We start from the raw sequence: 23,259 nt of genomic DNA, 5'->3' as shown, positions 1-23,259 counted from the left end.
CTACCACGACTGAACACAGGCCCAGACCGGCCCAAAAACAGACCGGCCCACTGGGAAAACTCCAGATCCTCCCGATTAGCCACCCAATGGCTTGGTGGCAATTATTGACCTGTGTGCATTGTAATGCACAACTTGGCTTCTCCATGCTATAAAGGGGTGGTTTAAAAAATAAAACACAGAAAATAGATGACAGGTTTGTAATAAACCAGCTTCGCCTGTGTTATGTTATTTGCTGCATTCTGATAATTTTAGGTCTAATCTTCATCAGTAGGCTACGTGTCCAATTTAGCCTCTGCCACCTCCTATGCATGTCAGTGTTGCATGACGAATACCATAGCATATTGCATTATCAAAAATAGTTAATAATAATTGTGCCCCCCCATGCAGTTCATTGGCCCACCTTAAGACTGGGCCCTGGTGACGGGTCTGCTCTGGTCTACTTTAAAGTCAGTGGCGCGCCAGGCGTCATTCAGCGCGGTGTAGTGTTGGCAGGGGTCGACGCAACGCAGGGTGCCGCTGACATTGAGGCAGTCTTGGCCAGCAGGACACTGAGTGTTCCCACAGAAGAACAGTACAGAACGAGAGTCAGAGTTTTGGCTGTTGGAGCACCGGGTTCTGCCCTTTTGGGGTACCAGGCAGTTGAAGGATCCAGGCGTGTTTTCGCAGACCTGAGGGGGGGCACAGGGCTGATCGGGGAGGGAACACTCGTCAACATCCACGCAGCCCCCCGCAGAGGACCAGCGGTAACCTTGGCGACAGCAGGAACCGCGTTCGCAGGCTGACCGGTTGTAGCATGACAGAGAAACCATCTTTACAGGTGCAGGTGACCGATGGGGGTGAGGAAGGTACACTTTCTACCTCATTGTCCAGAGGAGAGGCAAGACAGGTGGCATGGAGGTGACAAGCCTCACAACTGGTAACAACAATACCTGTGGAGCCAACAACTAACGTCAATTATTCTTGAATCAAAACAACTGCATTGCAACCAGATCAGTGTTTCTCAAATAAGGTTCCTGACCACAATAATAATAATAATAATAATAATAATAATAATAATAATAATAATAATAATAATAATAATAATACATTAGACTTACATAGCGCTTTTCCAGACACTCAAAGAAGCTTCACAAAATGAAAAGATCGAGTAGTAATACAAAATTAAATAAAACAAATAAAAGAAAGTATAGGGGCCTAATTAAGGTAGTGCTGGAGACACCTGGGAATGGGAGACGGTTAATTGGTGAAGGCAAGCTTGAAAAGGTTGGTTTTGAGGGCCAGTTTAAATGTTGGCAGGGTGTTGGCCTATCTGATGTGGTTGGGGAGGGCGTTCCAGGGGGACGGAGCTGAGGCTGAAAAGGCCCTATCACCCCAGGCCCGGAGGAGACTACCCGAATCGCAATGGGGTTTAGACGAAACCACGCCCACTTCCGCATGACGTACGCGTTGCCCGCTGCGTTGCTATGGACACCGCAGCTCTCGGTCCTAACCCTAACCCTAACCATAGCTAGAACACATTTTCCTAACCCTAACCCTAACCTTAATCCTAACCCTAACCCTAACTGTGATCCAAGCATCAACATCTCCCTTTCGCCTCCCTCACCCGTCGTGTTAGAAATAAGAAGCGCCAGACAATAATTGTTCTCTAAGATCATCAACAATAATATCAATAATGACAGACTAACAAATACCCCAACACCCACTGCCCAGGAATTTCACTCGACTAGTAAATGCAATGAGTTTGCATCCTTTTTAACAACAAATTAGAAACCATTAGACTAGGCATTAGCTCTTCTGTGTCAGGCATGAAAAACATGTCTCCATTACAGTTTTTTACGGTCGCTAAGTCACGGTGTTCAATACTGAAGCCACAGTTTCACAACTCTTCATACAGTCTGCATTAGTAACACTCATGTTGGCCAATGACTTCATTCATGTCTCAAAAGAAGCTCGTTCAACCACACACTGTCAACAATGTTCACTCAGAAGCATACACAGTCATTCATAACATTCTGACTTACAAAACACTACATAGTTTGAATGATTTTCACAAGAATGAATATTTCATTATAAAAATTGTTTGATTTATACTATAGTAATCATAGACAGAATAGTTGACTGTACAACTTAAAGTATTAGGCAACAAGAATGAACCAGAAATGCCACAATTTGCTTCTATCCTTTATTCTATGTTTTATCCTTTTTTTTCAGTATCTTTGCAGAAAGTAAGTTACGGTACATTTACTTCAAAGTACACTACATTTACTGTGTAAAATGAAAAGTGGAAAATAAAGTGGAAGATGCAAAGTTCAAACAAAAAAGAAAAACAGAAATTCCAGGGCTACAATACAATAGCAATCACACCAAAAATGTCTCACTCCTGAGGGTTTTGGTCCACCCTCTGGTCTGCATCTGGTCACATCTAATGTCTTCCCTGGCAATGCATCTAGTCTATTTCATTTCATTGTATATATTCTGCTAATATTTTCTAGACATTTCAATATGATTACTGCAAATAGTGAAAATACCACCGCTCATCCCTTATCAGACTTTGCTGAGGTGCTGGAACTGAAGAGTATCGAGTATAGAGTGCAAAATAACAGCATCTGCACACTCAAACACTGTGCAAAAAAACAGTTTATTGCGAGCTTTCTGTCATATATCATAGGAATATGATTACTGCAAAATTGCACCAAATAATTCAGTTTTGAACGTGTTCTTCAGAGTTTTGAACACAGTATGTTAGCAATGAAAAAATGCGTTGCAAATACATAGTATTTTGCAAGTGGGGGAGTTTGAATGAGAGAAGTGTTATGGCATTTGGAGAACGTAGTCATTGAATGCATTCTGTATGAAAGCAATGCACAAATCACAGAGAAAGAGTCACAGTTTTGTTCACATGGGTTTCTGCTCTGCTGACTGTATGAAGAGTTGTGAAACTGTGGTTTCAGTATTGAACATGGTGAGTTAGCAATCGTAAAAAACTGTAAATGTTTGCACATTGCATTACTTGATAATGATTATCAAATTATCATTAGTGATAATGATTATGATGTTTATTATTATTATTATTATTATTATTTATTTTTAATTATTATTATTATTATTATTATTATTATTATTATTATTAGTAGTAGTAGTAGTAGTAGTAGTAGTAGTAGTAGTAGTAGTAGTAGTAGTATAGTAATAGTAGTAGTAGTAATAGTAGTAGTAGTAGTAGTAGTAGTAGTAGTAGTAGTAGTAGTAGTAGTAGTAGTAGTAGTAGTAGTAGTAGTAGTAGTAGTAGTAGTAATAGTAATAGTAATAGTAGTAGTAGTAGTAGCAGTAGTAGTAGTGTAATAAGAACCATTGGGTACCATGTAAATCATCTTTACATGAGCCTGTCGATCTGAGACAACAGAACTCACTCTGTCAGTCTCCCCAGGAGAAACACAGGGGACACAAACGTTGGAGCTGATAGTCACGTGGTTCCCTGTGGTAAACTGCCACATATGGCGCACCCTGATGACACGTACGCAACTCTAAACAGGAAGACCATGTCTCCTGATTATGACACGTTGGAGGTAAATCTTTGCCATATTAAAGACACTCAAGATCATCTTCTTTTCCAGTTGCAAATAGCTGTGCTGCTGAAGGCGAATATAATCACCCTCTGACACAAATTAATCTGCGATGATTTATTTATTCTTTATTCATTCAATCCAATTTATGAGATATACATCTCTTACAAGGAAGGACTAAATAGATACAATAACCCATGGTACAGAAACCATTACTTGCAATAAGTGTAAAAATAAATCAGACAGAAAACGACCCAACTAAAATTCCATACACAGATGCAACAAGATGCACTTTACAGGGAATAATAATGAAAACTAATAAAAACACAATTATATTAGAATAATAAAAAGACAAGTAGACCAAACCATAAGAGGGTAGAAGTATAACAGCCAGTATAACATGTAAGTTGAAACAGTAAAAGCAGAGAACAAGTGAGGACTGGAGAGACTAATGCAAAGGGACATTACAGAACAGTACATTTCCTAAAGGTACATTATAAAAGCTGAGATAAGGGATGAGCTAAAATAACTGAATGACTAAAAGAACCCTAAGTAAAAGCGAGGGTAAAAAGGTATGTTTTCAGAAGTCTTTTTAGATGTCCACAGTTTCAGCCCCTCTCAGGTTTTCCTGGCAGGCTGGGGGATGTTCAGTGGGTCAGCTCAACCTGGTCCAGAAGACAAACAGCACATACAGCATGTCACCTGTGAGGTGTGTGTGTGTGTGTGTGTGTGTGTGTGTGTGTGTGTGTGTGTGTGCGCGTGCGTGCGTGCGTGCATAAAAAAGGCCATCCCTACAACTATAGATTTCTCCTGCCCTGTTAGTTCCAGAATCTTGTGTTCAATAACAAAATCTCTCTCTGTTTTGAGTGTTCATATAAATATTGCTAAAGCATGACCCCACCCCCATCACATACCTTAAAATTCTGCTCCTGATCACATTTCTCCACCTCCCATTTCCAATCTAATCTTTCATAAATCTGGATTACAGAAATAAATATTTAGCTCAAAGATAAATATTGAAGTAAAATCTTCAAGTTTGCGATAGGAAATTAAGTATTTAATTTAAATGTAAATCTCAGATAAACACTTTGGCCGATTTATTATATCTGATGAAAGATATGCTTATCAATCTGACCCACCTCAGGACAAATGGGAGTGTCTGGTCTAGTGATCAGACAAGGCCGTCTAAACTGGTGCCTGTTGATGTTTGTGTGAGATCGGCTGCTCCGCTATGTGTGTTGTCATTGTCAGTTTGTGCTTGGCAATGGCATAACGTGAGCTGAGATCATACAATTGAGGCTCCTGGGGCAACATGCATTATGGGAATGTGAGTTCATTGTGAAGCTAGCCAACTACTTTACAGCAAGTTACACAACAGTAATGCCTGAGATATAGCCAGGGTTCGAGTTATAAGCTGAACTCTGTGGGGGTCTCCAAAATAACAGTGCGAAATGTTCTCATGCACGCGCGAATCATGCCCACACAGCGATGGGACTGACAAGTTTTAATTAGCTATAGGCAGTAGCGGATTAAGGTGGTCAGTGGCCCTAGGCTACTCCTTTGTGTGAGGACCCCCCGCCCCCATACACAAGCTTCCCCCCTCCCCAAAATATACAACTCACGAGCACCCTGCACACACACACCACTCATAATGCTTTACCATAAAACACTTAAACACTTTAATAACACAATAACACAACAGTGTTAATAATGCAAAGAATAAAAAAAAGTTCAGTGCATTCAGTTCTGTCTCTATTGCTCTCCTCTCCCGTTGTCTCTCTGTTACTGTCCTGTTGTCTGTCTCTCTGTTGCTGTCCTGTTGTCTGTCTCTCTGTTGCTGTCCTGTTGTCCGTCTCTCTGTTGCTCCCCTCAGCTCTAAATGAAAGAAATGAATTAGCTAATTAGTTGGCATGTAAACATATAGTTAGGGTTGGGTACAGTTTGGGTTTTATTCGATACCGGTGACAAATCGATACTTTAAAAACGGTACCGGTACAGAAACATCATCCTCATCCTCAAATCCCAACATATCCTGACGCTACAGCTGCAGGCTACTCATTTCACCACATCAACAGCCCCACATGAAACAACAGCTATAAAAGCGATAGTCACACATGTATCTCGGCCAATAATTTTGTTATTTTTGCTATACAGAAGGAGCGAAAAATACATTAGGTTAGTACACTAGGTTAGTAAAAAGTAAAAGCCACCTTACCTTTACGGAGACAAGATAGACCAAAGTGGTCTGTTTTCAGTAGGCTGACTGGTCTGTTTTCAGTAGGCTGAGTGGTCTGTTTTCAGTAGGCTGAGTGGTCTGTTTTCAGTAGGCTGAGTGGTCTGTTTTCAGTAGGCTGAGTGGTCTGTTTTCAGTAGGCTGAGTGGTCTGTTTTCAGTAGGCTGAGTGGTCTGTTTTCAGTAGGTAGCAGAGTCCTCAGTAGTAGCAGCAGTAGTAGTAACAGTAGTAGCAGCAGGGCTAACGTTAGGTGTCATAGCAGGTTTCTTTGATAAAAACCCGACATTTTCTAGGCTTGATGACCCGGTCGGCAGCAGTGGCCTTTTTTTGGGCGGCATGGTAGCTACTGTATGTATATACTCCTGTATAGCTAATGAATGAATGTTTGCTTCTCAATAATAGGCTAGGTGCACGATCTCACTACTTCCTGAAAGGCAACTGGTGTCTCACTCTATTGGTTTAATTGATTAATCAGCTGTGCACTGTGTGTTCCAACGGTTTACCGCACAGCTGATTAATCAACCTTTTGCTGTTGCACAATATTCTACTGCGCCCCATGGTGTCTTGGTGGTGAAGTGCAGGCAGTCAAAGGCATACTGTCATTCACAGGAGATTAATGGTGCGCGTAGTTCTTTTGAAAAACGTGTTTATTTTACAATATTTATAATATAAATTAAATAATATTCATTACATTGACATTTTGATCAAATAATAGTTGTGGTAATGTATTATTAGCGACCCCCACAGATTTTTGATTTTACTGCCTTCATGGGAGCTCAGAGAGCCTCAGACCATCTCTATGGGAGCTCAGCTCCCATTGGCTCCCACATAACTCGAACCCTGGATATAGCTGGCTTCTCTAGGTATTGTGGTTGTACAATTGTCAAATCAGTCAACGTCATCAGGTATGGGACTGTTGTAGGTTCAAGGGTCGTGTTCGTGGTTGAATAAAGGATTAGGCGACAATTCAGATATTAATTTTGATATTTAAATCACAAATCTCCCTGTTTTGAATGTTCATATAAATATTGGTAAATCATGAACCCACCCCCATCACATACCTTAAAATTCTGCTCCTGATCAAATGTCTCCACCTCCCATTTCCAACTCTAACCCTGGGAGAACTAGTGCCTGAGAGATGAACACTACAGAAGCCTACTTACCTGAGCAGACAACACTGGCATCTTCATGATGAGCACAGTTGTGGGTCCCAAACCCACTGTGTCTGCACTCTGCGAGGGACGTCTCACTGCCTGAACAGCTAACATCATCCATCCAGATCTGCCCGCTGCCCTGTTGAAAGTGGGCACTGCCAGGCGCAGACTCAGCAGGACCACACCCCAGCTGTCTACACACCACCTGGGCATCATTTCTGTCCCAGCCATCATCACACACTGTGCCCCACTGGTTGTCGAAAAAGACTTCTACTCTCCCAGAGCAGTTGTTATTGCCATCGACCAGTCTGACCTGGGGAGCAGCTAATAATACAAACAAACAACAGAAAGGAACCAAGTATGTTATTTTGTTATGTGGGTAACCTATCCTTTTAAATATGGAAATGATATCTAAATATGTGACACCAAAATATTATTATATTTTATATCTGTAGTGCAAAAACAATATTTAACAACAAATTAATATACTTAATTTAAATCATAAATCTGGATTACAGAAATAAATATTTAGCTCAAAGATAAATATTGAAGTAAAATCTTCAAGTTTGCGATAGGAAATTAAGTATTTAATTTAAATGTAAATCTCAGATAAACACTTTGGCCGATTTATTATATGTGATGAAAGATATGCTTATCAATCTGACCCACCTCAGGACTAATGGGAGTGTCCTGGTCTAGTGATCAGACAAGGCCGTCTAAACTGGTGCCTGTTGACGTTTGTGTGAGATCGGTTGCTCCGCTATGTGTGTTGTCATTGTCAGTTAGTGCTTGGCAATGGCATAACGTGAGCTGAGATCATACAATTGGGGCTCCTGGGGCAACATGCATTATGGGAATGTGAGTTCATACTGAAACTAGCCAACTACTTTACAGCAAGTTAAACAACAGTCATGCTTGAGGTATAGCTGGCTCGTTCACGTATGTGGTTGTACAATTGTCAAATCAGTCAACGTTATCAGGTATGGGACTGTTGTAGGTTCAGTTTTACGAGGTCCTGATTGAATACAGGATTAGGGATAACTCAGATATTAATTTTGATATTTCAAACACAAAATCTCTCTCTGTTTTGAGTGTTCATATACATATTGGTAAAGCATGACCCCACCCCCATCACATACCTACAAATACTGCTCCTGATCAAATGTCTCCACCTCCCATTTCCAACTCTAACCCTGGGAGAACTAGTGCCTGAGAGATGAACACTACAGAAGCCTACTTACCTGAGCAGACAACACTGGCATCTTCATGATGACCACAGTTGTGGGTCCCAAACCCACTGTGTCTGCACTCTGCGAGGGACGTCTCACTGCCTGAACAGCTAACATCATCCATCCAGATCTGCCCGCTGCCCTGTTGAAAGTGGGCACTGCCAGGCGCAGACTCAGCAGGACCACACCCCAGCTGTCTACACACCACCTGGGCATCATTTCTGTCCCAGCCATCATCACACACTGTGCCCCACTGGTTGTCGAAAAAGACTTCTACTCTTCCAGAGCAGTTGTTATTGCCATCGACCAGTCTGACCTGGGGAGCAGCTAATAATACAAACAAACAACAGAAAGGAACCAAGTATGTTATTTTGTTATGTGGGTAACCTATCCTTTTAAATATGGAAATGATATCCAAACATGTGATACAAAAATATTATTATATTTTATATCTGTAGTGCAAAAACAATATTTAACAACAAATTAATATACTTAATTTAAATCATAAATCTGGATTACAGAAATACATATTTAGCTCAAAGATAAATATTGAAGTAAAATCTTCAAGTTTGCGATAGGAAATTAAGTATTTAATTTAAATGTAAATCTCAGATATACACGTTGCCAGATTTATTATATGTGATGAAAGATATGCTTATCAATCTGACCCACCTCAGGACTAATGGGAGTGTCCTGGTCTAGTGATCAGACAAGGCCGTCTAAACTGGTGCCTGTTGACGTTTGTGTGAGATCGGTTGCTCCGCTATGTGTGTTGTCATTGTCAGTTTGTGCTTGGCAATGGCATAACGTGAGCTGAGATCATACAACTGGGGCTCCTGGGGCAACATGCATTATGGGAATGTGAGTTCATACTGAAACTAGCCAACTACTTTACAGCAAGTTAAACAACAGTCATGCTTGAGGTATAGCTGGCTCGTTCACGTATGTGGTTGTACAATTGTCAAATCAGTCAACGTTATCAGGTATGGGACTGTTGTAGGTTCAGTTTTACGAGGTCCTGATTGAATACAGGATTAGGGATAACTCAGATATTAATTTTGATATTTCAAACACAAAATCTCTCTCTGTTTTGAGTGTTCATATACATATTGGTAAAGCATGACCCCACCCCCATCACAAACCTACAAACACTGCTCATGATCAAATTTCTCCACCTCCCATTTCCAACTCTAACCCTGGGAGAACTAGTGCCTGAGAGATGAACACTACAGAAGCCTACTTACCTGAGCAGACAACACTGGCATCTTCATGGTGACCACAGTTGTGGTTCGCAAACCCACTGTGTCTGCACTCTGCGAGGGACGTCTCACTGCCTGAACAGCTAACATCATCCATCCAGATCTGCCCGCTGCCCTGTTGAAAGTGGGCACTGCCAGGCGCAGACTCAGCAGGACCACACCCCAGCTGTCTACACACCACCTGGGCATCATTTCTGTCCCAGCCATCATCACACACTGTGCCCCACTGGTTGTCGAAAAAGACTTCTACTCTTCCAGAGCAGTTGTTATTGCCATCGACCAGTCTGACCTGGGGAGCAGCTAATAATACAAACAAACAACAGAAAGGAACCAAGTATGTTATTTTGTTATGTGGGTAACCTATCCTTTTAAATATGGAAATGATATCCAAACATGTGATACAAAAATATTATTATATTTTATATCTGTAGTGCAAAACAATATTTAACAACAAATTAATATACTTAATTTAAATCATAAATCTGGATTACAGAAATACATATTTAGCTCAAAGATAAATATTGAAGTAAAATCTTCAAGTTTGCGATAGGAAATTAAGTATTTAATTTAAATGAAAATCTCAGATATACACGTTGCCAGATTTATTATATGTGATGAAAGATATGCTTATCAATCTGACCCACCTCAGGACTAATGGGAGTGTCCTGGTCTAGTGATCAGACAAGGCCGTCTAAACTGGTGCCTGTTGACGTTTGTGTGAGATCGGTTGCTCCGCTATGTGTGTTGTTATTGTCAGTTTGTGCTTGGCAATGGCATAACGAGAGCTGAGATCATACAATTGGGGCTCCTGGGGCAACATGCATTATGGGAATGTGAGTTCATACTGAAACTAGCCAACTACTTTACAGCAAGTTACACAACAGTCATGCTTGAGGTATAGCTGGCTCGTTCACGTATGTGGTTGTACAATTGTCAAATCAGTCAACGTTATCAGGTATGGGACTGTTGTAGGTTCAGTTTTACGAGGTCCTGATTGAATACAGGATTAGGGATAACTCAGATATTAATTTTGATATTTCAAACACAAAATCTCTCTCTGTTTTGAGTGTTCTTATACATATTGGTAAAGCATGACCCCACCACCATCACAAACCTACAAACACTGCTCATGATCAAATGTCTCCACCTCCCATTTCCAACTCTAACCCTGGGAGAACTAGTGCCTGAGAGATGAACACTACAGAAGCCTACTTACCTGAGCAGACAACACTGGCATCTTCATGATGAGCACAGTTGTGGGTCCCAAACCCACTGTGTCTGCACTCTGCGAGGGACGTCTCACTGCCTGAACAGCTAACATCATCCATCCAGATCTGCCCGCTGCCCTGTTGAAAGTGGGCACTGCCAGGCGCAGACGCAGCAGGACCACACCGCAGCTGTCTACACACCACCTGGGCATCATTTCTGTCCCAGCCATCATCACACACTGTGCCCCACTGGTTGTCGAAAAATACTTCTACTCTCCCAGAGCAGTTGTTATTGCCATCGACCAGTCTGACCTGGGCACCAGCTAATAATACAAACAAACAACAGAAAGGAACCAAGTATGTTATTTTGTTATGTGGGTAACCTATCCTTTTAAATATGGAAATGATATCTAAATATGTGACACCAAAATATTATTATATTTTATATCTGTAGTGCAAAAACAATATTTAACAACAAATTAATATACTTAATTCAAATCATAAATCTGGATTACAGAAATAAATATTTAGCTCAAAGATAAATATTTAAGTAAAATCTTCAAGTTTGCGATAGGAAATTAAGTATTTAATTTAAATGTAAATCTCAGATAAACACTTTGGCCGATTTATTATATCTGATGAAAGATATGCTTATCAATCTGACCCACCTCAGGACAAATGGGAGTGTCTGGTCTAGTGATCAGACAAGGCCGTCTAAACTGGTGCCTGTTGATGTTTGTAAGAGATCGGCTGCTCCGCTATGTGTGTTGTCATTGTCAGTTTGTGCTTGGCAATGGCATAACGTGAGCTGAGATCATACAATTGAGGCTCCTGGGGCAACATGCATTATGGGAATGTGAGTTCATTGTGAAGCTAGCCAACTACTTTACAGCAAGTTACACAACAGTAATGCCTGAGATATAGCTGGCTTCTCTAGGTATTGTGGTTGTACAATTGTCAAATCAGTCAACGTCATCAGGTATGGGACTGTTGTAGGTTCAAGGGTCGTGGTCGTGGTTGAATAAAGGATTAGGCGACAATTCAGATATTAATTTTGATATTTAAATCACAAATCTCCCTGTTTTGAGTGTTCATATAAATATTGGTAAATCATGAACCCACCCCCATCACATACCTTAAAATTCTGCTCCTGATCAAATTTCTCCACCTCCCATTTCCAACTCTAACCCTGGGAGAACTAGTGCCTGAGAGATGAACACTACAGAAGCCTACTTACCTGAGCAGACAACACTGGCATCTTCATGATGAGCACAGTTGTGGGTCCCAAACCCACTGTGTCTGCACTCTGCGAGGGACGTCTCACTGCCTGAACAGCTAACATCATCCTACTGAAACTAGCCAACTACTTTACAGCAAGTTACACAACAGTCATGCTTGAGGTATAGCTGGCTCGTTCACGTATGTGGTTGTACAATTGTCAAATCAGTCAACGTTATCAGGTATGGGACTGTTGTAGGTTCAGTTTTACGAGGTCCTGATTGAATACAGGATTAGGGATAACTCAGATATTAATTTTGATATTTCAAACACAAAATCTCTCTCTGTTTTGAGTGTTCATATACATATTGGTAAAGCATGACCCCACCCCCATCACATACCTACAAATTCTGCTCCTGATCAAATTTCTCCACCTCCCATTTCCAACTCTAACCCTGGGAGAACTAGTGCTTGAGAGATGAACACTACAGAAGCCTACTTACCTGAGCAGACAACACTGGCATCTTCATGGTGACCACAGTTGTGGGTCCCAAACCCACTGTGTCTGCACTCTGCGAGGGACGTCTCACTGCCTGAACAGCTAACATCATCCATCCAGATCTGCCCGCTGCCCTGTTGAAAGTGGGCACTGCCAGGCGCAGACGCAGCAGGACCACACCCCAGCTGTCTACACACCACCTGGGCATCATTTCTGTCCCAGCCATCATCACACACTGTGCCCCACTGGTTGTCGAAAAAGACTTCTACTCTCCCAGAGCAGTTGTTATTGCCATCGACCAGTCTGACCTGGGGAGCAGCTAATAATACAAACAAACAACAGAAAGGAACCAAGTATGTTATTTTGTTATGTGGGTAACCTATCTTTTTAAATATGGAAATGATATCTAAATATGTGACACCAAAATATTATTATATTTTATATCTGTAGTGCAAAAACAATATTTAACAACAAATTAATATACTTAATTCAAATCATAAATCTGGATTACAGAAATAAATATTTAGCTCAAAGATAAATATTGAAGTAAAATCTTCAAGTTTGCGATAGGAAATTAAGTATTTAATTTAAATGTAAATCTCAGATAAACACTTTGGCCAATTTATTATATCTGATGAAAGATATGCTTATCAATCTGACCCACCTCAGGACAAATGGGAGTGTCTGGTCTAGTGATCAGACAAGGCCGTCTAAACTGGTGCCTGTTGATGTTTGTGTGAGATCGGCTGCTCCGCTATGTGTGTTGTCATTGTCAGTTTGTGCTTGGCAATGGCATAACGTGAGCTGAGATCATACAATTGAGGCTCCTGGGGCAACATGCATTATGGGAATGTGAGTTCATTGTGAAGCTAGCCAACTACTTTACAGCAAGTTACACAACAGTAATGCCTGAGATATAGCTGGCTTCTCTAGGTATTGTGGTTGTACAATTGTCAAATCTGTCAACGTCATCAGGTATGGGACTGTTGTAGGTTCAAGGGTCGTGGTCGTGGTTGAATAAAGGATTAGGCGACAATTCAGATATTAATTTTGATATTTAAATCACAAATCTCCCTGTTTTGAGTGTTCATATAAATATTGGTAAATCATGAACCCACCCCCATCACATACCTTAAAATTCTGCTCCTGATCAAATTTCTCCACCTCCCATTTCCAACTCTAACCCTGGGAGAACTAGTGCTTGAGAGATGAACACTACAGAAGCCTACTTACCTGAGCAGACAACACTGGCATCTTCATGATGAGCACAGTTGTGGGTCCCAAACCCACTGTGTCTGCACTCTGCGAGGGACGTCTCACTGCCTGAACAGCTAACATCATCCATCCAGATCTGCCCGCTGCCCTGTTGAAAGTGGGTACTGCCAGGCGCAGACTCAGCAGGACCACACCCCAGCTGTCTACACACCACCTGGGCATCATTTCTGCCCCAGCCATCATCACACACTGTGCCCCACTGGTTGTCGAAAAAGACTTCTACTCTTCCAGAGCAGTTGTTATTGCCATCGACCAGTCTGACCTGGGGAGCAGCTAATAATACAAACAAACAACAGAAAGGAACCAAGTATGTTATTTTGTTATGTGGGTAACCTATCCTTTTAAATATGGAAATGATATCTAAATATGTGACACCAAAATATTATTATATTTTATATCTGTAGTGCAAAAACAATATTTAACAACAAATTAATATACTTAATTCAAATCATAAATCTGGATTACAGAAATAAATGTTTAGCTCAAAGATAAATATTTAAGTAAAATCTTCAAGTTTGCGATAGGAAATTAAGTATTTAATTTAAATGTAAATCTCAGATAAACACTTTGGCCGATTTATTATATCTGATGAAAGATATGCTTATCAATCTGACCCACCTCAGGACAAATGGGAGTGTCTGGTCTAGTGATCAGACAAGGCCGTCTAAACTGGTGCCTGTTGATGTTTGTGTGAGATCGACTGCTCCGCTATGTGTGTTGTCATTGTCAGTTTGTGCTTGGCAATGGCATAACGTGAGCTGAGATCATACAATTGAGGCTCCTGGGGCAACATGCATTATGGGAATGTGAGTTCATTGTGAAGCTAGCCAACTACTTTACAGCAAGTTACACAACAGTAATGCCTGAGATATAGCTGGCTTCTCTAGGTATTGGGGTTGTACAATTGTCAAATCTGTCAACGTCATCAGGTATGGGACTGTTGTAGGTTCAAGGGTCGTGGTCGTGGTTGAATAAAGGATTAGGCGACAATTAAGATATTAATTTTGATATTTAAATCACAAATCTCCCTGTTTTGAGTGTTCATATAAATATTGGTAAATCATGAACCCACCCCCATCACATACCTTAAAATTCTGCTCCTGATCAAATTTCTCCACCTCCCATTTCCAACTCTAACCCTGGGAGAACTAGTGCCTGAGAGATGAACACTACAGAAGCCTACTTACCTGAGCAGACAACACTGGCATCTTCATGATGAGCACAGTTGTGGGTCCCAAACCCACTGTGTCTGCACTCTGCGAGGGACGTCTCACTGCCTGAACAGCTAACATCATCCATCCAGATCTGCCCGCTGCCCTGTTGAAAGTGGGCACTGCCAGGCGCAGACTCAGCAGGACCACACCCCAGCTGTCTACACACCACCTGGGCATCATTTCTGTCCCAGCCATCATCACACACTGTGCCCCACTGGTTGTCGAAAAAGACTTCTACTCTTCCAGAGCAGTTGTTATTGCCATCGACCAGTCTGACCTGGGGAGCAGCTAATAATACAAACAAACAACAGAAAGGAACCAAGTATGTTATTTTGTTATGTGGGTAACCTATCCTTTTAAATATGGAAATGATATCCAAACATGTGATACAAAAATATTATTATATTTTATATCTGTAGTGCAAAAACTGTTGTGCCTCCTAATCTGACACGCCCCCGTGAGCCTCGTTCTGGCGCCCCCTCCCGGCCGGATTGAGTGGGCCGGATCTCTGGCTCTGTTTGCAGCAGGTGTGGGCTATTACGTTTCAGCCCAGCTGTCCCAATCACCACCTGGACAGCCGCCTACTTAACCCTGCTACAGACGGAGATCCAACGCTTGGACATAACTTTCTGTATGGACCCCCTCTGACTACTCTCATCTGGATTTCCCTCCCTGGCTCGACCCCTGGACTCCCCTCTGGACTACTCTCTCATGGATCACTCTCCCTGGCCCGAAAAGGATCTCGGACTTTGCTCACTAGGGTAGTATCGCAGCACATAATACAACACCCCTGACCTCATACACGCACACACACATAGTATAATTACACACCCCATAACTATCGCCTGCATCACACCTTATGTTTGTTTTTCCACTAGTTAGTGTAGGGCCTATTTCTTTGTTTATATCATCCATAATAAATCATTATATATTCTCCTGGCCTCTGTCTCTGTTTCTCTGGGGTTCCACCACATTTGGCTTTTCCAGTTTCAAGGTGTGCATAACAAAAACAATATTTAACAACAAATTAATATACTTAATTTAAATCATAAATCTGGATTACAGAAATACATATTTAGCTCAAAGATAAATATTGAAGTAAAATCTTCAAGTTTGCGATAGGAAATTAAGTATTTAATTTAAATGTAAATCTCAGATATACACGTTGCCAGATTTATTATATGTGATGAAAGATATGCTTATCAATCTGACCCACCTCAGGACAAATGGGAGTGTCCTGGTCTAGTGATCAGACAAGGCCGTCTAAACTGGTGCCTGTTGACGTTTGTGTGAGATCGGTTGCTCCGCTATGTGTGTTGTCATTGTCAGTTTGTGCTTGGCAATGGCATAACGTGAGCTGAGATCATACAATTGGGGCTCCTGGGGCAACATGCATTATGGGAATGTGAGTTCATACTGAAACTAGCCAACTACTTTACAGCAAGTTACACAACAGTCATGCTTGAGGTATAGCTGGCTCGTTCACGTATGTGGTTGTACAATTGTCAAATCAGTCAACGTTATCAGGTATGGGACTGTTGTAGGTTCAGTTTTACGAGGTCCTGATTGAATACAGGATTAGGGATAACTCAGATATTAATTTTGATATTTCAAACACAAAATCTCTCTCTGTTTTGAGTGTTCATATACATATTGGTAAAGCATGACCCCACCCCCATCACATACCTACAAATACTGCTCCTGATCAAATGTCTCCACCTCCCATTTCCAACTCTAACCCTGGGAGAACTAGTGCCTGAGAGATGAACACTACAGAAGCCTACTTACCTGAGCAGACAACACTGGCATCTTCATGATGAGCACAGTTGTGGGTCCCAAACCCACTGTGTCTGCACTCTGCGAGGGACGTCTCACTGCCTGAACAGCTAACATCATCCATCCAGATCTGCCCACTGCCCTGTTGAAAGTGGGCACTGCCAAGCGCAGACTCAGCAGGACCACACCCCAGCTGTCTACACACCACCTGGGCATCATTTCTGTCCCAGCCATCATCACACACTGTGCCCCACTGGTTGTCGAAAAAGACTTCTACTCTTCCAGAGCAGTTGTTATTGCCATCGACCAGTCTGACCTGGGGAGCAGCTAATAATACAAACAAACAACAGAAAGGAACCAAGTATGTTATTTTGTTATGTGGGTAACCTATCCTTTTAAATATGGCAATGATATCTAAATATGTTATACAAATATATGAGTATATGTTATACCTGTAGTGCAAAATAAATCTTTAAGAAAATAAATCTTTAGGAAAAATAAATCATTAAGAAAAATAAATATTTAAGAAAACATTAATATACTTAATTTAAATCATACATATGCATTACATTAATACATATTTAGCTCATGAAGAGAAATATTTCAATTAAATCTTCAAGTTTGGGATAGGAAATTAGGTATTTAATTTAATTTTAAATCTCAGATATACACGTTGCCAGATTTATTTATTTATTTTTTGTGATCAACTTTTTTATTTTTAAACAACTCGACAACAAGACAGGTATATTATAAACAATAACGACACATACAACACGGCACAGTAAAATAAAACAAGAACCAAAAAATAAAACACAACGAAATTAAAATGACGACCTCCCACTCCCCCACCCCCCCACCCGGGATCCAGGCTATCCGCTACATCAAGTGGTTATACTAAGCTTTTGAGGCTCAACGAAATTGAGTTCCACATCTCCAGTATTGGCTGTTTTGCCCCGTGCATCCGGGCTGTTGATAGCTCTAAGTAGACTATGTCTAGGTAAGTTAGGACCCAGACTCTCCGAGAAAGTGTATGGGGAGGCTTCCAATGTGTGGCAATTAACTTTTTAGCGGCTTTAATTCCGGCTAGTAAGCCTCGCTTCTTGATCAGAGGTAGGCCCACATTGGATAGATTGTTTAAGATAAGTGCAATGGGGGAGTAAGGCACATTAGTCTCAAATAGCTCAGAGAGGTTAGAGGCCACCATCTCCCAGAAACTAGCCACTGGAGGACACTCCCAGACCATGTGCATGTAGGTGCCATAGGCCTTGTTAGCGCACAAGGTGCAAGTAGGGTGTGTGTTAATTTTCATTAAGCAAAGTTTATTGGGTGTCAGGTAAACTCTATGTATGAAGTTGTAATGAATTTGCTGGTGGTCAGGATTTCTAGATGCTAACATCTAGAACAGGGACACGTCCCCCTTGACTTTAAAATAGCAAGGGTAACCCCACTGTATAAAAAAGGAAGCAAATTAGACCCAGGCAACTACCGACCTGTTTCTATTCTTAATTCCATCTCGAAACTTATGGAAAAAATAGTTTATGAACAGGTTGATAGGTACCTTACCGAAAAAAATCTGATGTATGAATTTCAATCAGGATTCAGAACATCCCATTCCACTGACACATGCCTTCTCTATTTGAACGACCACATCAACCATGAGGTGGACTCGGGCAAGTACTGCGGCATGGTCATGCTGGACCTCCAGAAGGCCTTCGACACAGTAGATCACCACATATTGTTAGATAAACTGAAAGCAATTGGGTTCGATAGAACATCGGTGAGCTGGATGCAATCCTACTTAGAGGGGAGGGAACAGGTGGTTAGTGTGAACGGAACACTGTCCCCCCCCCTCCCAGTGACCTGCGGCGTTCCACAAGGAAGCATATTGGGACCTTTACTGTTCCTAATATATGTGAATGACATGTCATCAGCATGTGATTGCAATTTGTTCCTGTTCGCGGATGACTCGGCTCTGCTGGTCTCTGACAGGGACATATTGCAGGTGGAAAAAGCGCTAAGCACTGAACTGAGTAGAATCTGCATCTGGCTAGCTGACAATAAACTATCAATACACCTAGGTAAAACTGAAACCATCCTATACGGATCCCCATCTAAACTCAGAAAGGCTGAACATTTTAAAATAAAAGTGGGTAACATTAATATCACAAGAAAAGAGGATATTACATACCTGGGCTCCATCTTAGAGGCAAATCTTTCCGGAGATAAAATGGCAGCAAAAGTAATCAAAAAAGTGAACCATAGAACTAGATTCTTGTACAGGATATCCTCACTTGTCAGTAAAAACACACTGAGGACCCTATCAGGAGCTCTCATTCAATGTCACTTCGACTATGCCGTAACATCATGGTACTATAGAACCACAAAGGCCCATAAAACAAGACTCCAGACAGCCCAAAATAAACTGGTTAGGCTTCTGCTAGGCCTCAACCCTAGGACACATCTAACCGCTGCTCATTTTTTGAGCCTTGATTGGCTACGAGTAGTTGACAGAGTGCAGCAGCTTGCACTGGGCCTGGTCTTCAAGATACGCTACACCACAAAGACACCCAAGTACCTGTCAACATACTTCCAAAAAGTGAACAACGTCCACACATACAATACCAGAGGAAGCTCCACGAACCACGTTCAACCGCGTTGCACCACAAACAAGGGGATAAACTCGTTTGCAAACTATGCAGTAAAAATGTGGAACGCCCTTCCTATAATCTTAAAGGAGTGCAAAACACTGCCCACCTTCAAAACCACTCTCAAAAAACATTTACAGGAGGCTGCAATCCGTAACTGGACCCTCTAAATCAAAAATCAGATTAAAAGACCCGAACTACACACTGTACATACTTTGTGTTTTGTCCCCCGCCCCCACCTGTGGTGTATGTCCCCACCTGTCCTACCCGCTGTACATACCTAATGTTTTGTTGTATTGTTCTTCCCATGATGGATGTATATTTATCTTTTAGATAGTACTAGTTATTTGTCTGTATTATCTTGTAGATAGTACTAGTTTTTTGTTGTTGTTGTTGTTGTCTGTCTTACATGTAACGATGAATTGAGAATCAAGGACCCCAATTGAAATAAGCCAGTGGCTTTCTTGGGTTTTTATCCTGTTAGTTGACCTTGTATGTAATATGTACTTTCATGTACCTACTTCTGCAAATCTTCTAATAAAGTTTTCAATCAATCAATCAATCAATCAATCAATTTCAATCAATCAAAAACAGTATGTTGGACCAGACCTTATCCCAATCAAAGGCTGAATCTAGGTCTGGGATGTCGGCCCTCCATATAGTATCCAAAGCCAGGGGTGTGTAAGCGTGTTTAGAAATAAAACGATAGAGATTAGAAACCAGGCCCCCCAAAAAAGTATGTAAACCCTAATTTCCTCATTTTTTAGAAAAGTTAGTAAACCCTCATTTCCGTAGATGTCTCCCAGTGTTTGGACACCTTTCTCTTTCCATCGAGAGAACTGAATAGGATGGCCACCAATCAGCAGTCTGGCATTATTAAACAATGGGGAGCAAGGATTCCATGCAAAGGGGCAACCATTCAGTTTCTCTACTGCCCTCCATGTCGAGATCAGTTGGGACACTATGGGACCAAATTTCCGGAGACAGTGATTGATGGGGATGTTCGAGTACAAAAGCTCTTGGAGGGAGTGAGGACGCACCAGACTCTCCTCCAGGGCCCGCCATGACACCAATGCCTCAGGTTGTATCCAAGTTAGCAGAGGTCTAAGTGTAAAGGCCCAGTAATAGTGTTTAAATATTGGAAGGGAGAGACCGCCGTCTGTCCTGTCTCGCTGCATTGTAGAGAACTTAATGCGCGGTTGTTTGCCTCGCCATAGACATTTTGTTACAGCCGTTTTTAGCTTACTCCAGTACTGAGTTGGTGGAGGGAGAGGTAGCATTGAGCTAAAAAAAATTACTCTGGGTAAAATGTTCATCTTAACTATTGAAACTCGGCTGCGAAGTGAATTAGGCAGTGAGGACCATCTATTCAGATCAAGTATGATTTTGTCTAATGTGTTACCATAGTTGTGTTTAGCTATTGTAAGAGTTAAAGGGAAAATCTCTATCCCCAAGTATGTAAAATTCTTGACAACTGGAATGGATAGAGGGGCATGGGCATTGGTTATCGCTTGATTCAAAGGTAGCAGAGCAGATTTCTGCCAGTTTATTTTGAGGCCAGATAGTTTACCGTATTGCTTGAGAATAGATAGAATTTGTGGGATGCATTGTATGGCATTATCCGTATAGACTAATATATCATCGGCATATAAAGAGATGTGATGATGTGTTCCATTGATAGAGATCGGAGATAGCATGGGTGACTGACGGATGGTCTTCGCCAACGGCTCTAGAGAGAGCACAAAGAGCAGTGGGCTCAATGGGCAGCCCTGCCTGGAGCCTCTAGATATAGGGAAGAGGGGGGAGCAGTTCTTGCCTGTGATTACCATAGCTGTTGGATTAGTATATAACACCTTAATCATATCAATAAAAGGGGTACCGAAGCCCATTGCTCCTAGGACTGCCCATAAAATGGGCCATTCTAAGCGATCGAAGGCCTTCATTGCATCCAGCGAAAGGACTGCAGCTGGAGTAAGTACATTTTGGGCACCATCTATGATATGTAGGAGCCTTCTTACATTATCTGAGGCTAATCTGGATTTAATAAAACCCGTCTGATCGCAATGGACTAGTTCCGTCATGTGACCCTGAAGGCGCCGCGCCAGCACCTTGGCGTAAAGTTTAAGATCCACATTCAGGAGGGACAAAGGCCTGTAAATTGGCACATTCTGCTGGGTCTTTGTCTTTTTTAAGCAGCAAGGATATTAGAGCAGTGTTAACATCTCTTGAGAAAGAGCCTTCTTTAACTGAATGCAATATCATCTCTGTGAGCAGAGGGCTAAGCAAGGACCAAAAAGTAAGGTAGAACTCTGGCGGAATGCCGTCTGGACCTGGCGATTTGCCCTTGCACATATCTGACGCTGCTTCCATCAATTCATCTTGTGTAATAGATGCATTTAAACTTTCAGTTTCACTGTCAGTGATGTGCTTCATATGGACATTAGACAGAAAGCTTTCACATGCAGCTTTATCAAAGCCAATCTCTGAGCTGTACAGCTGCTTGTAAAAAGAGACAAAAGCTGCGTTGACGCTCTTGGGATCGGTCAGAACAGTGCCATCTATGGATTTAACGCTGAAAATGTCAGCAAAATTTTCATTAGCTCGAAGTCTCATAGCTAGCAGGTGGCTGGGTCTGGCAGAGTGAAAATAGTAATTCTGCCTTGTCCTGTGCATGAGAAATTCAGAGCGGCGTCTTAAAAGAGAGTTAATTTCTTTTTTAATTAATACTTTTTCTAAAGCAGCAGCATCGCTATAGCAGCATTGTAGAGTAGCATCCAGAGAAGCATATTTCATTTCAAGCGCTTCCAGTTTAGCTGTACGTTCCTTTTTTTGGGTTGATGCATATAGGGTGGTATTACTTCTAATAAAGCCCTTCACTGCCTCCCACAAAATTCTCGGGTCAGATACCGAGTTCTTATTGAACCCTAAAAACGAATTTAAGTTGTTCTCAAATTGAGATTTGTATGTTTCATCACGCAAGAGCGAGGAATTGAATCGCCATCTGGGAGCTCTGGCGGGTTGAACCCTTATGAAAACCGAACAGCATATAGGTTTGTGATCGGACCATGTAACTGGTATATAAAAAGCGTTTTGAATATTTTGGAATAAGTCTTTAGACACAAAGAGAAAATCTATCCTTGCCAGATTTATTATATGTGATGAAAGATATGCTTATCAATCTGACCCACCTCAGGACTAATGGGAGTGTCCTGGTCTAGTGATCAGACAAGGCTGTCTAAACTGGTGCCTGTTGATGTTTGTGTGAGATCGGCTGCTCCGCTATGTGTGTTGTCATTGTCAGTTTGTGCTTGGCAATGGCATAACGTGAGCTGAGATCATACAATTGGGGCTCCTGGGGCAACATGCATTATGGGAATGTGAGTTCATACTGAAGCTAGTCAACTACTTTACAGCAAGTTACACAACAGTCATGCTTGAGGTACAGCTGGCTCGATCAGATATGTGGTTGTACAATTGTCAAATCAGTCAACGTCATCAGGTCTGGGACTGTTGTAGGTTCAAGGGTCGTGGTCATGGTTGAATAAAGGATTCGGCGACAATTCAGATATTAATTTTGATATTTCAATCACAAATCTCCCTGTTTTGAGTGTTCATATAAATATTTGTAAATCATGACCCCACCCTCATCACATACCAACAAATACTGCTCCTGATTAAATGTCTACATCTCCCATTTCCAACTCTAACCCTGGGAGAACTAGTGTCTGAGAAATGAACACTACAGAAGCCTACTTACCTGAGCAGACAACACTGGCATCTTCATGATGACGACAGTTGTGGGTCCCGAACCCACTGTGTCTGCACTCTGCGAGGGACGTCTCACTGCCTGAACAGCTAACATCATCCATCCAGATCTGCCCGCTGCCCTGTTGAAAGTGGGCTCTGCCAGGCGCAGACTCAGCAGGACCACACCCCAGCTGTCTACACACCACCTGGGCGTCATTTCTGTCCCAGCCATCATCACACAC

At 41.7% G+C, this 23,259-nt stretch overlaps 1 protein-coding gene across 1 annotated transcript; it reads right to left on the bottom strand.

Moving 5' to 3' along the window:
- Positions 1–585: 585 nt before the first annotated feature.
- On the bottom strand, positions 586–23,139 carry LOC308150051 (scavenger receptor cysteine-rich domain-containing protein DMBT1-like; the record flags this gene model as incomplete). Its single annotated transcript, XM_080522920.1, has 10 exons — positions 586–668; positions 6,957–7,271; positions 8,189–8,503; positions 9,421–9,735; positions 10,652–10,966; positions 12,365–12,679; positions 13,594–13,908; positions 14,823–15,137; positions 16,638–16,952; positions 23,028–23,139. 10 exons carry the CDS (start codon positions 23,137–23,139, stop codon positions 586–588), a joined length of 2,715 nt encoding a protein of 904 aa, XP_080379046.1.
- Between the last annotated feature and the right edge of the window lie 120 nt (positions 23,140–23,259).

Source organism: Nansenia antarctica (assembly GCF_963989245.1).
Source record: "Nansenia antarctica genome assembly, chromosome: 2".
NCBI classification, from domain to species: Eukaryota; Metazoa; Chordata; class Actinopteri; order Argentiniformes; family Microstomatidae; genus Nansenia; species Nansenia antarctica.
This window is presented reverse-complemented; position numbering and strand designations above follow the sequence as displayed.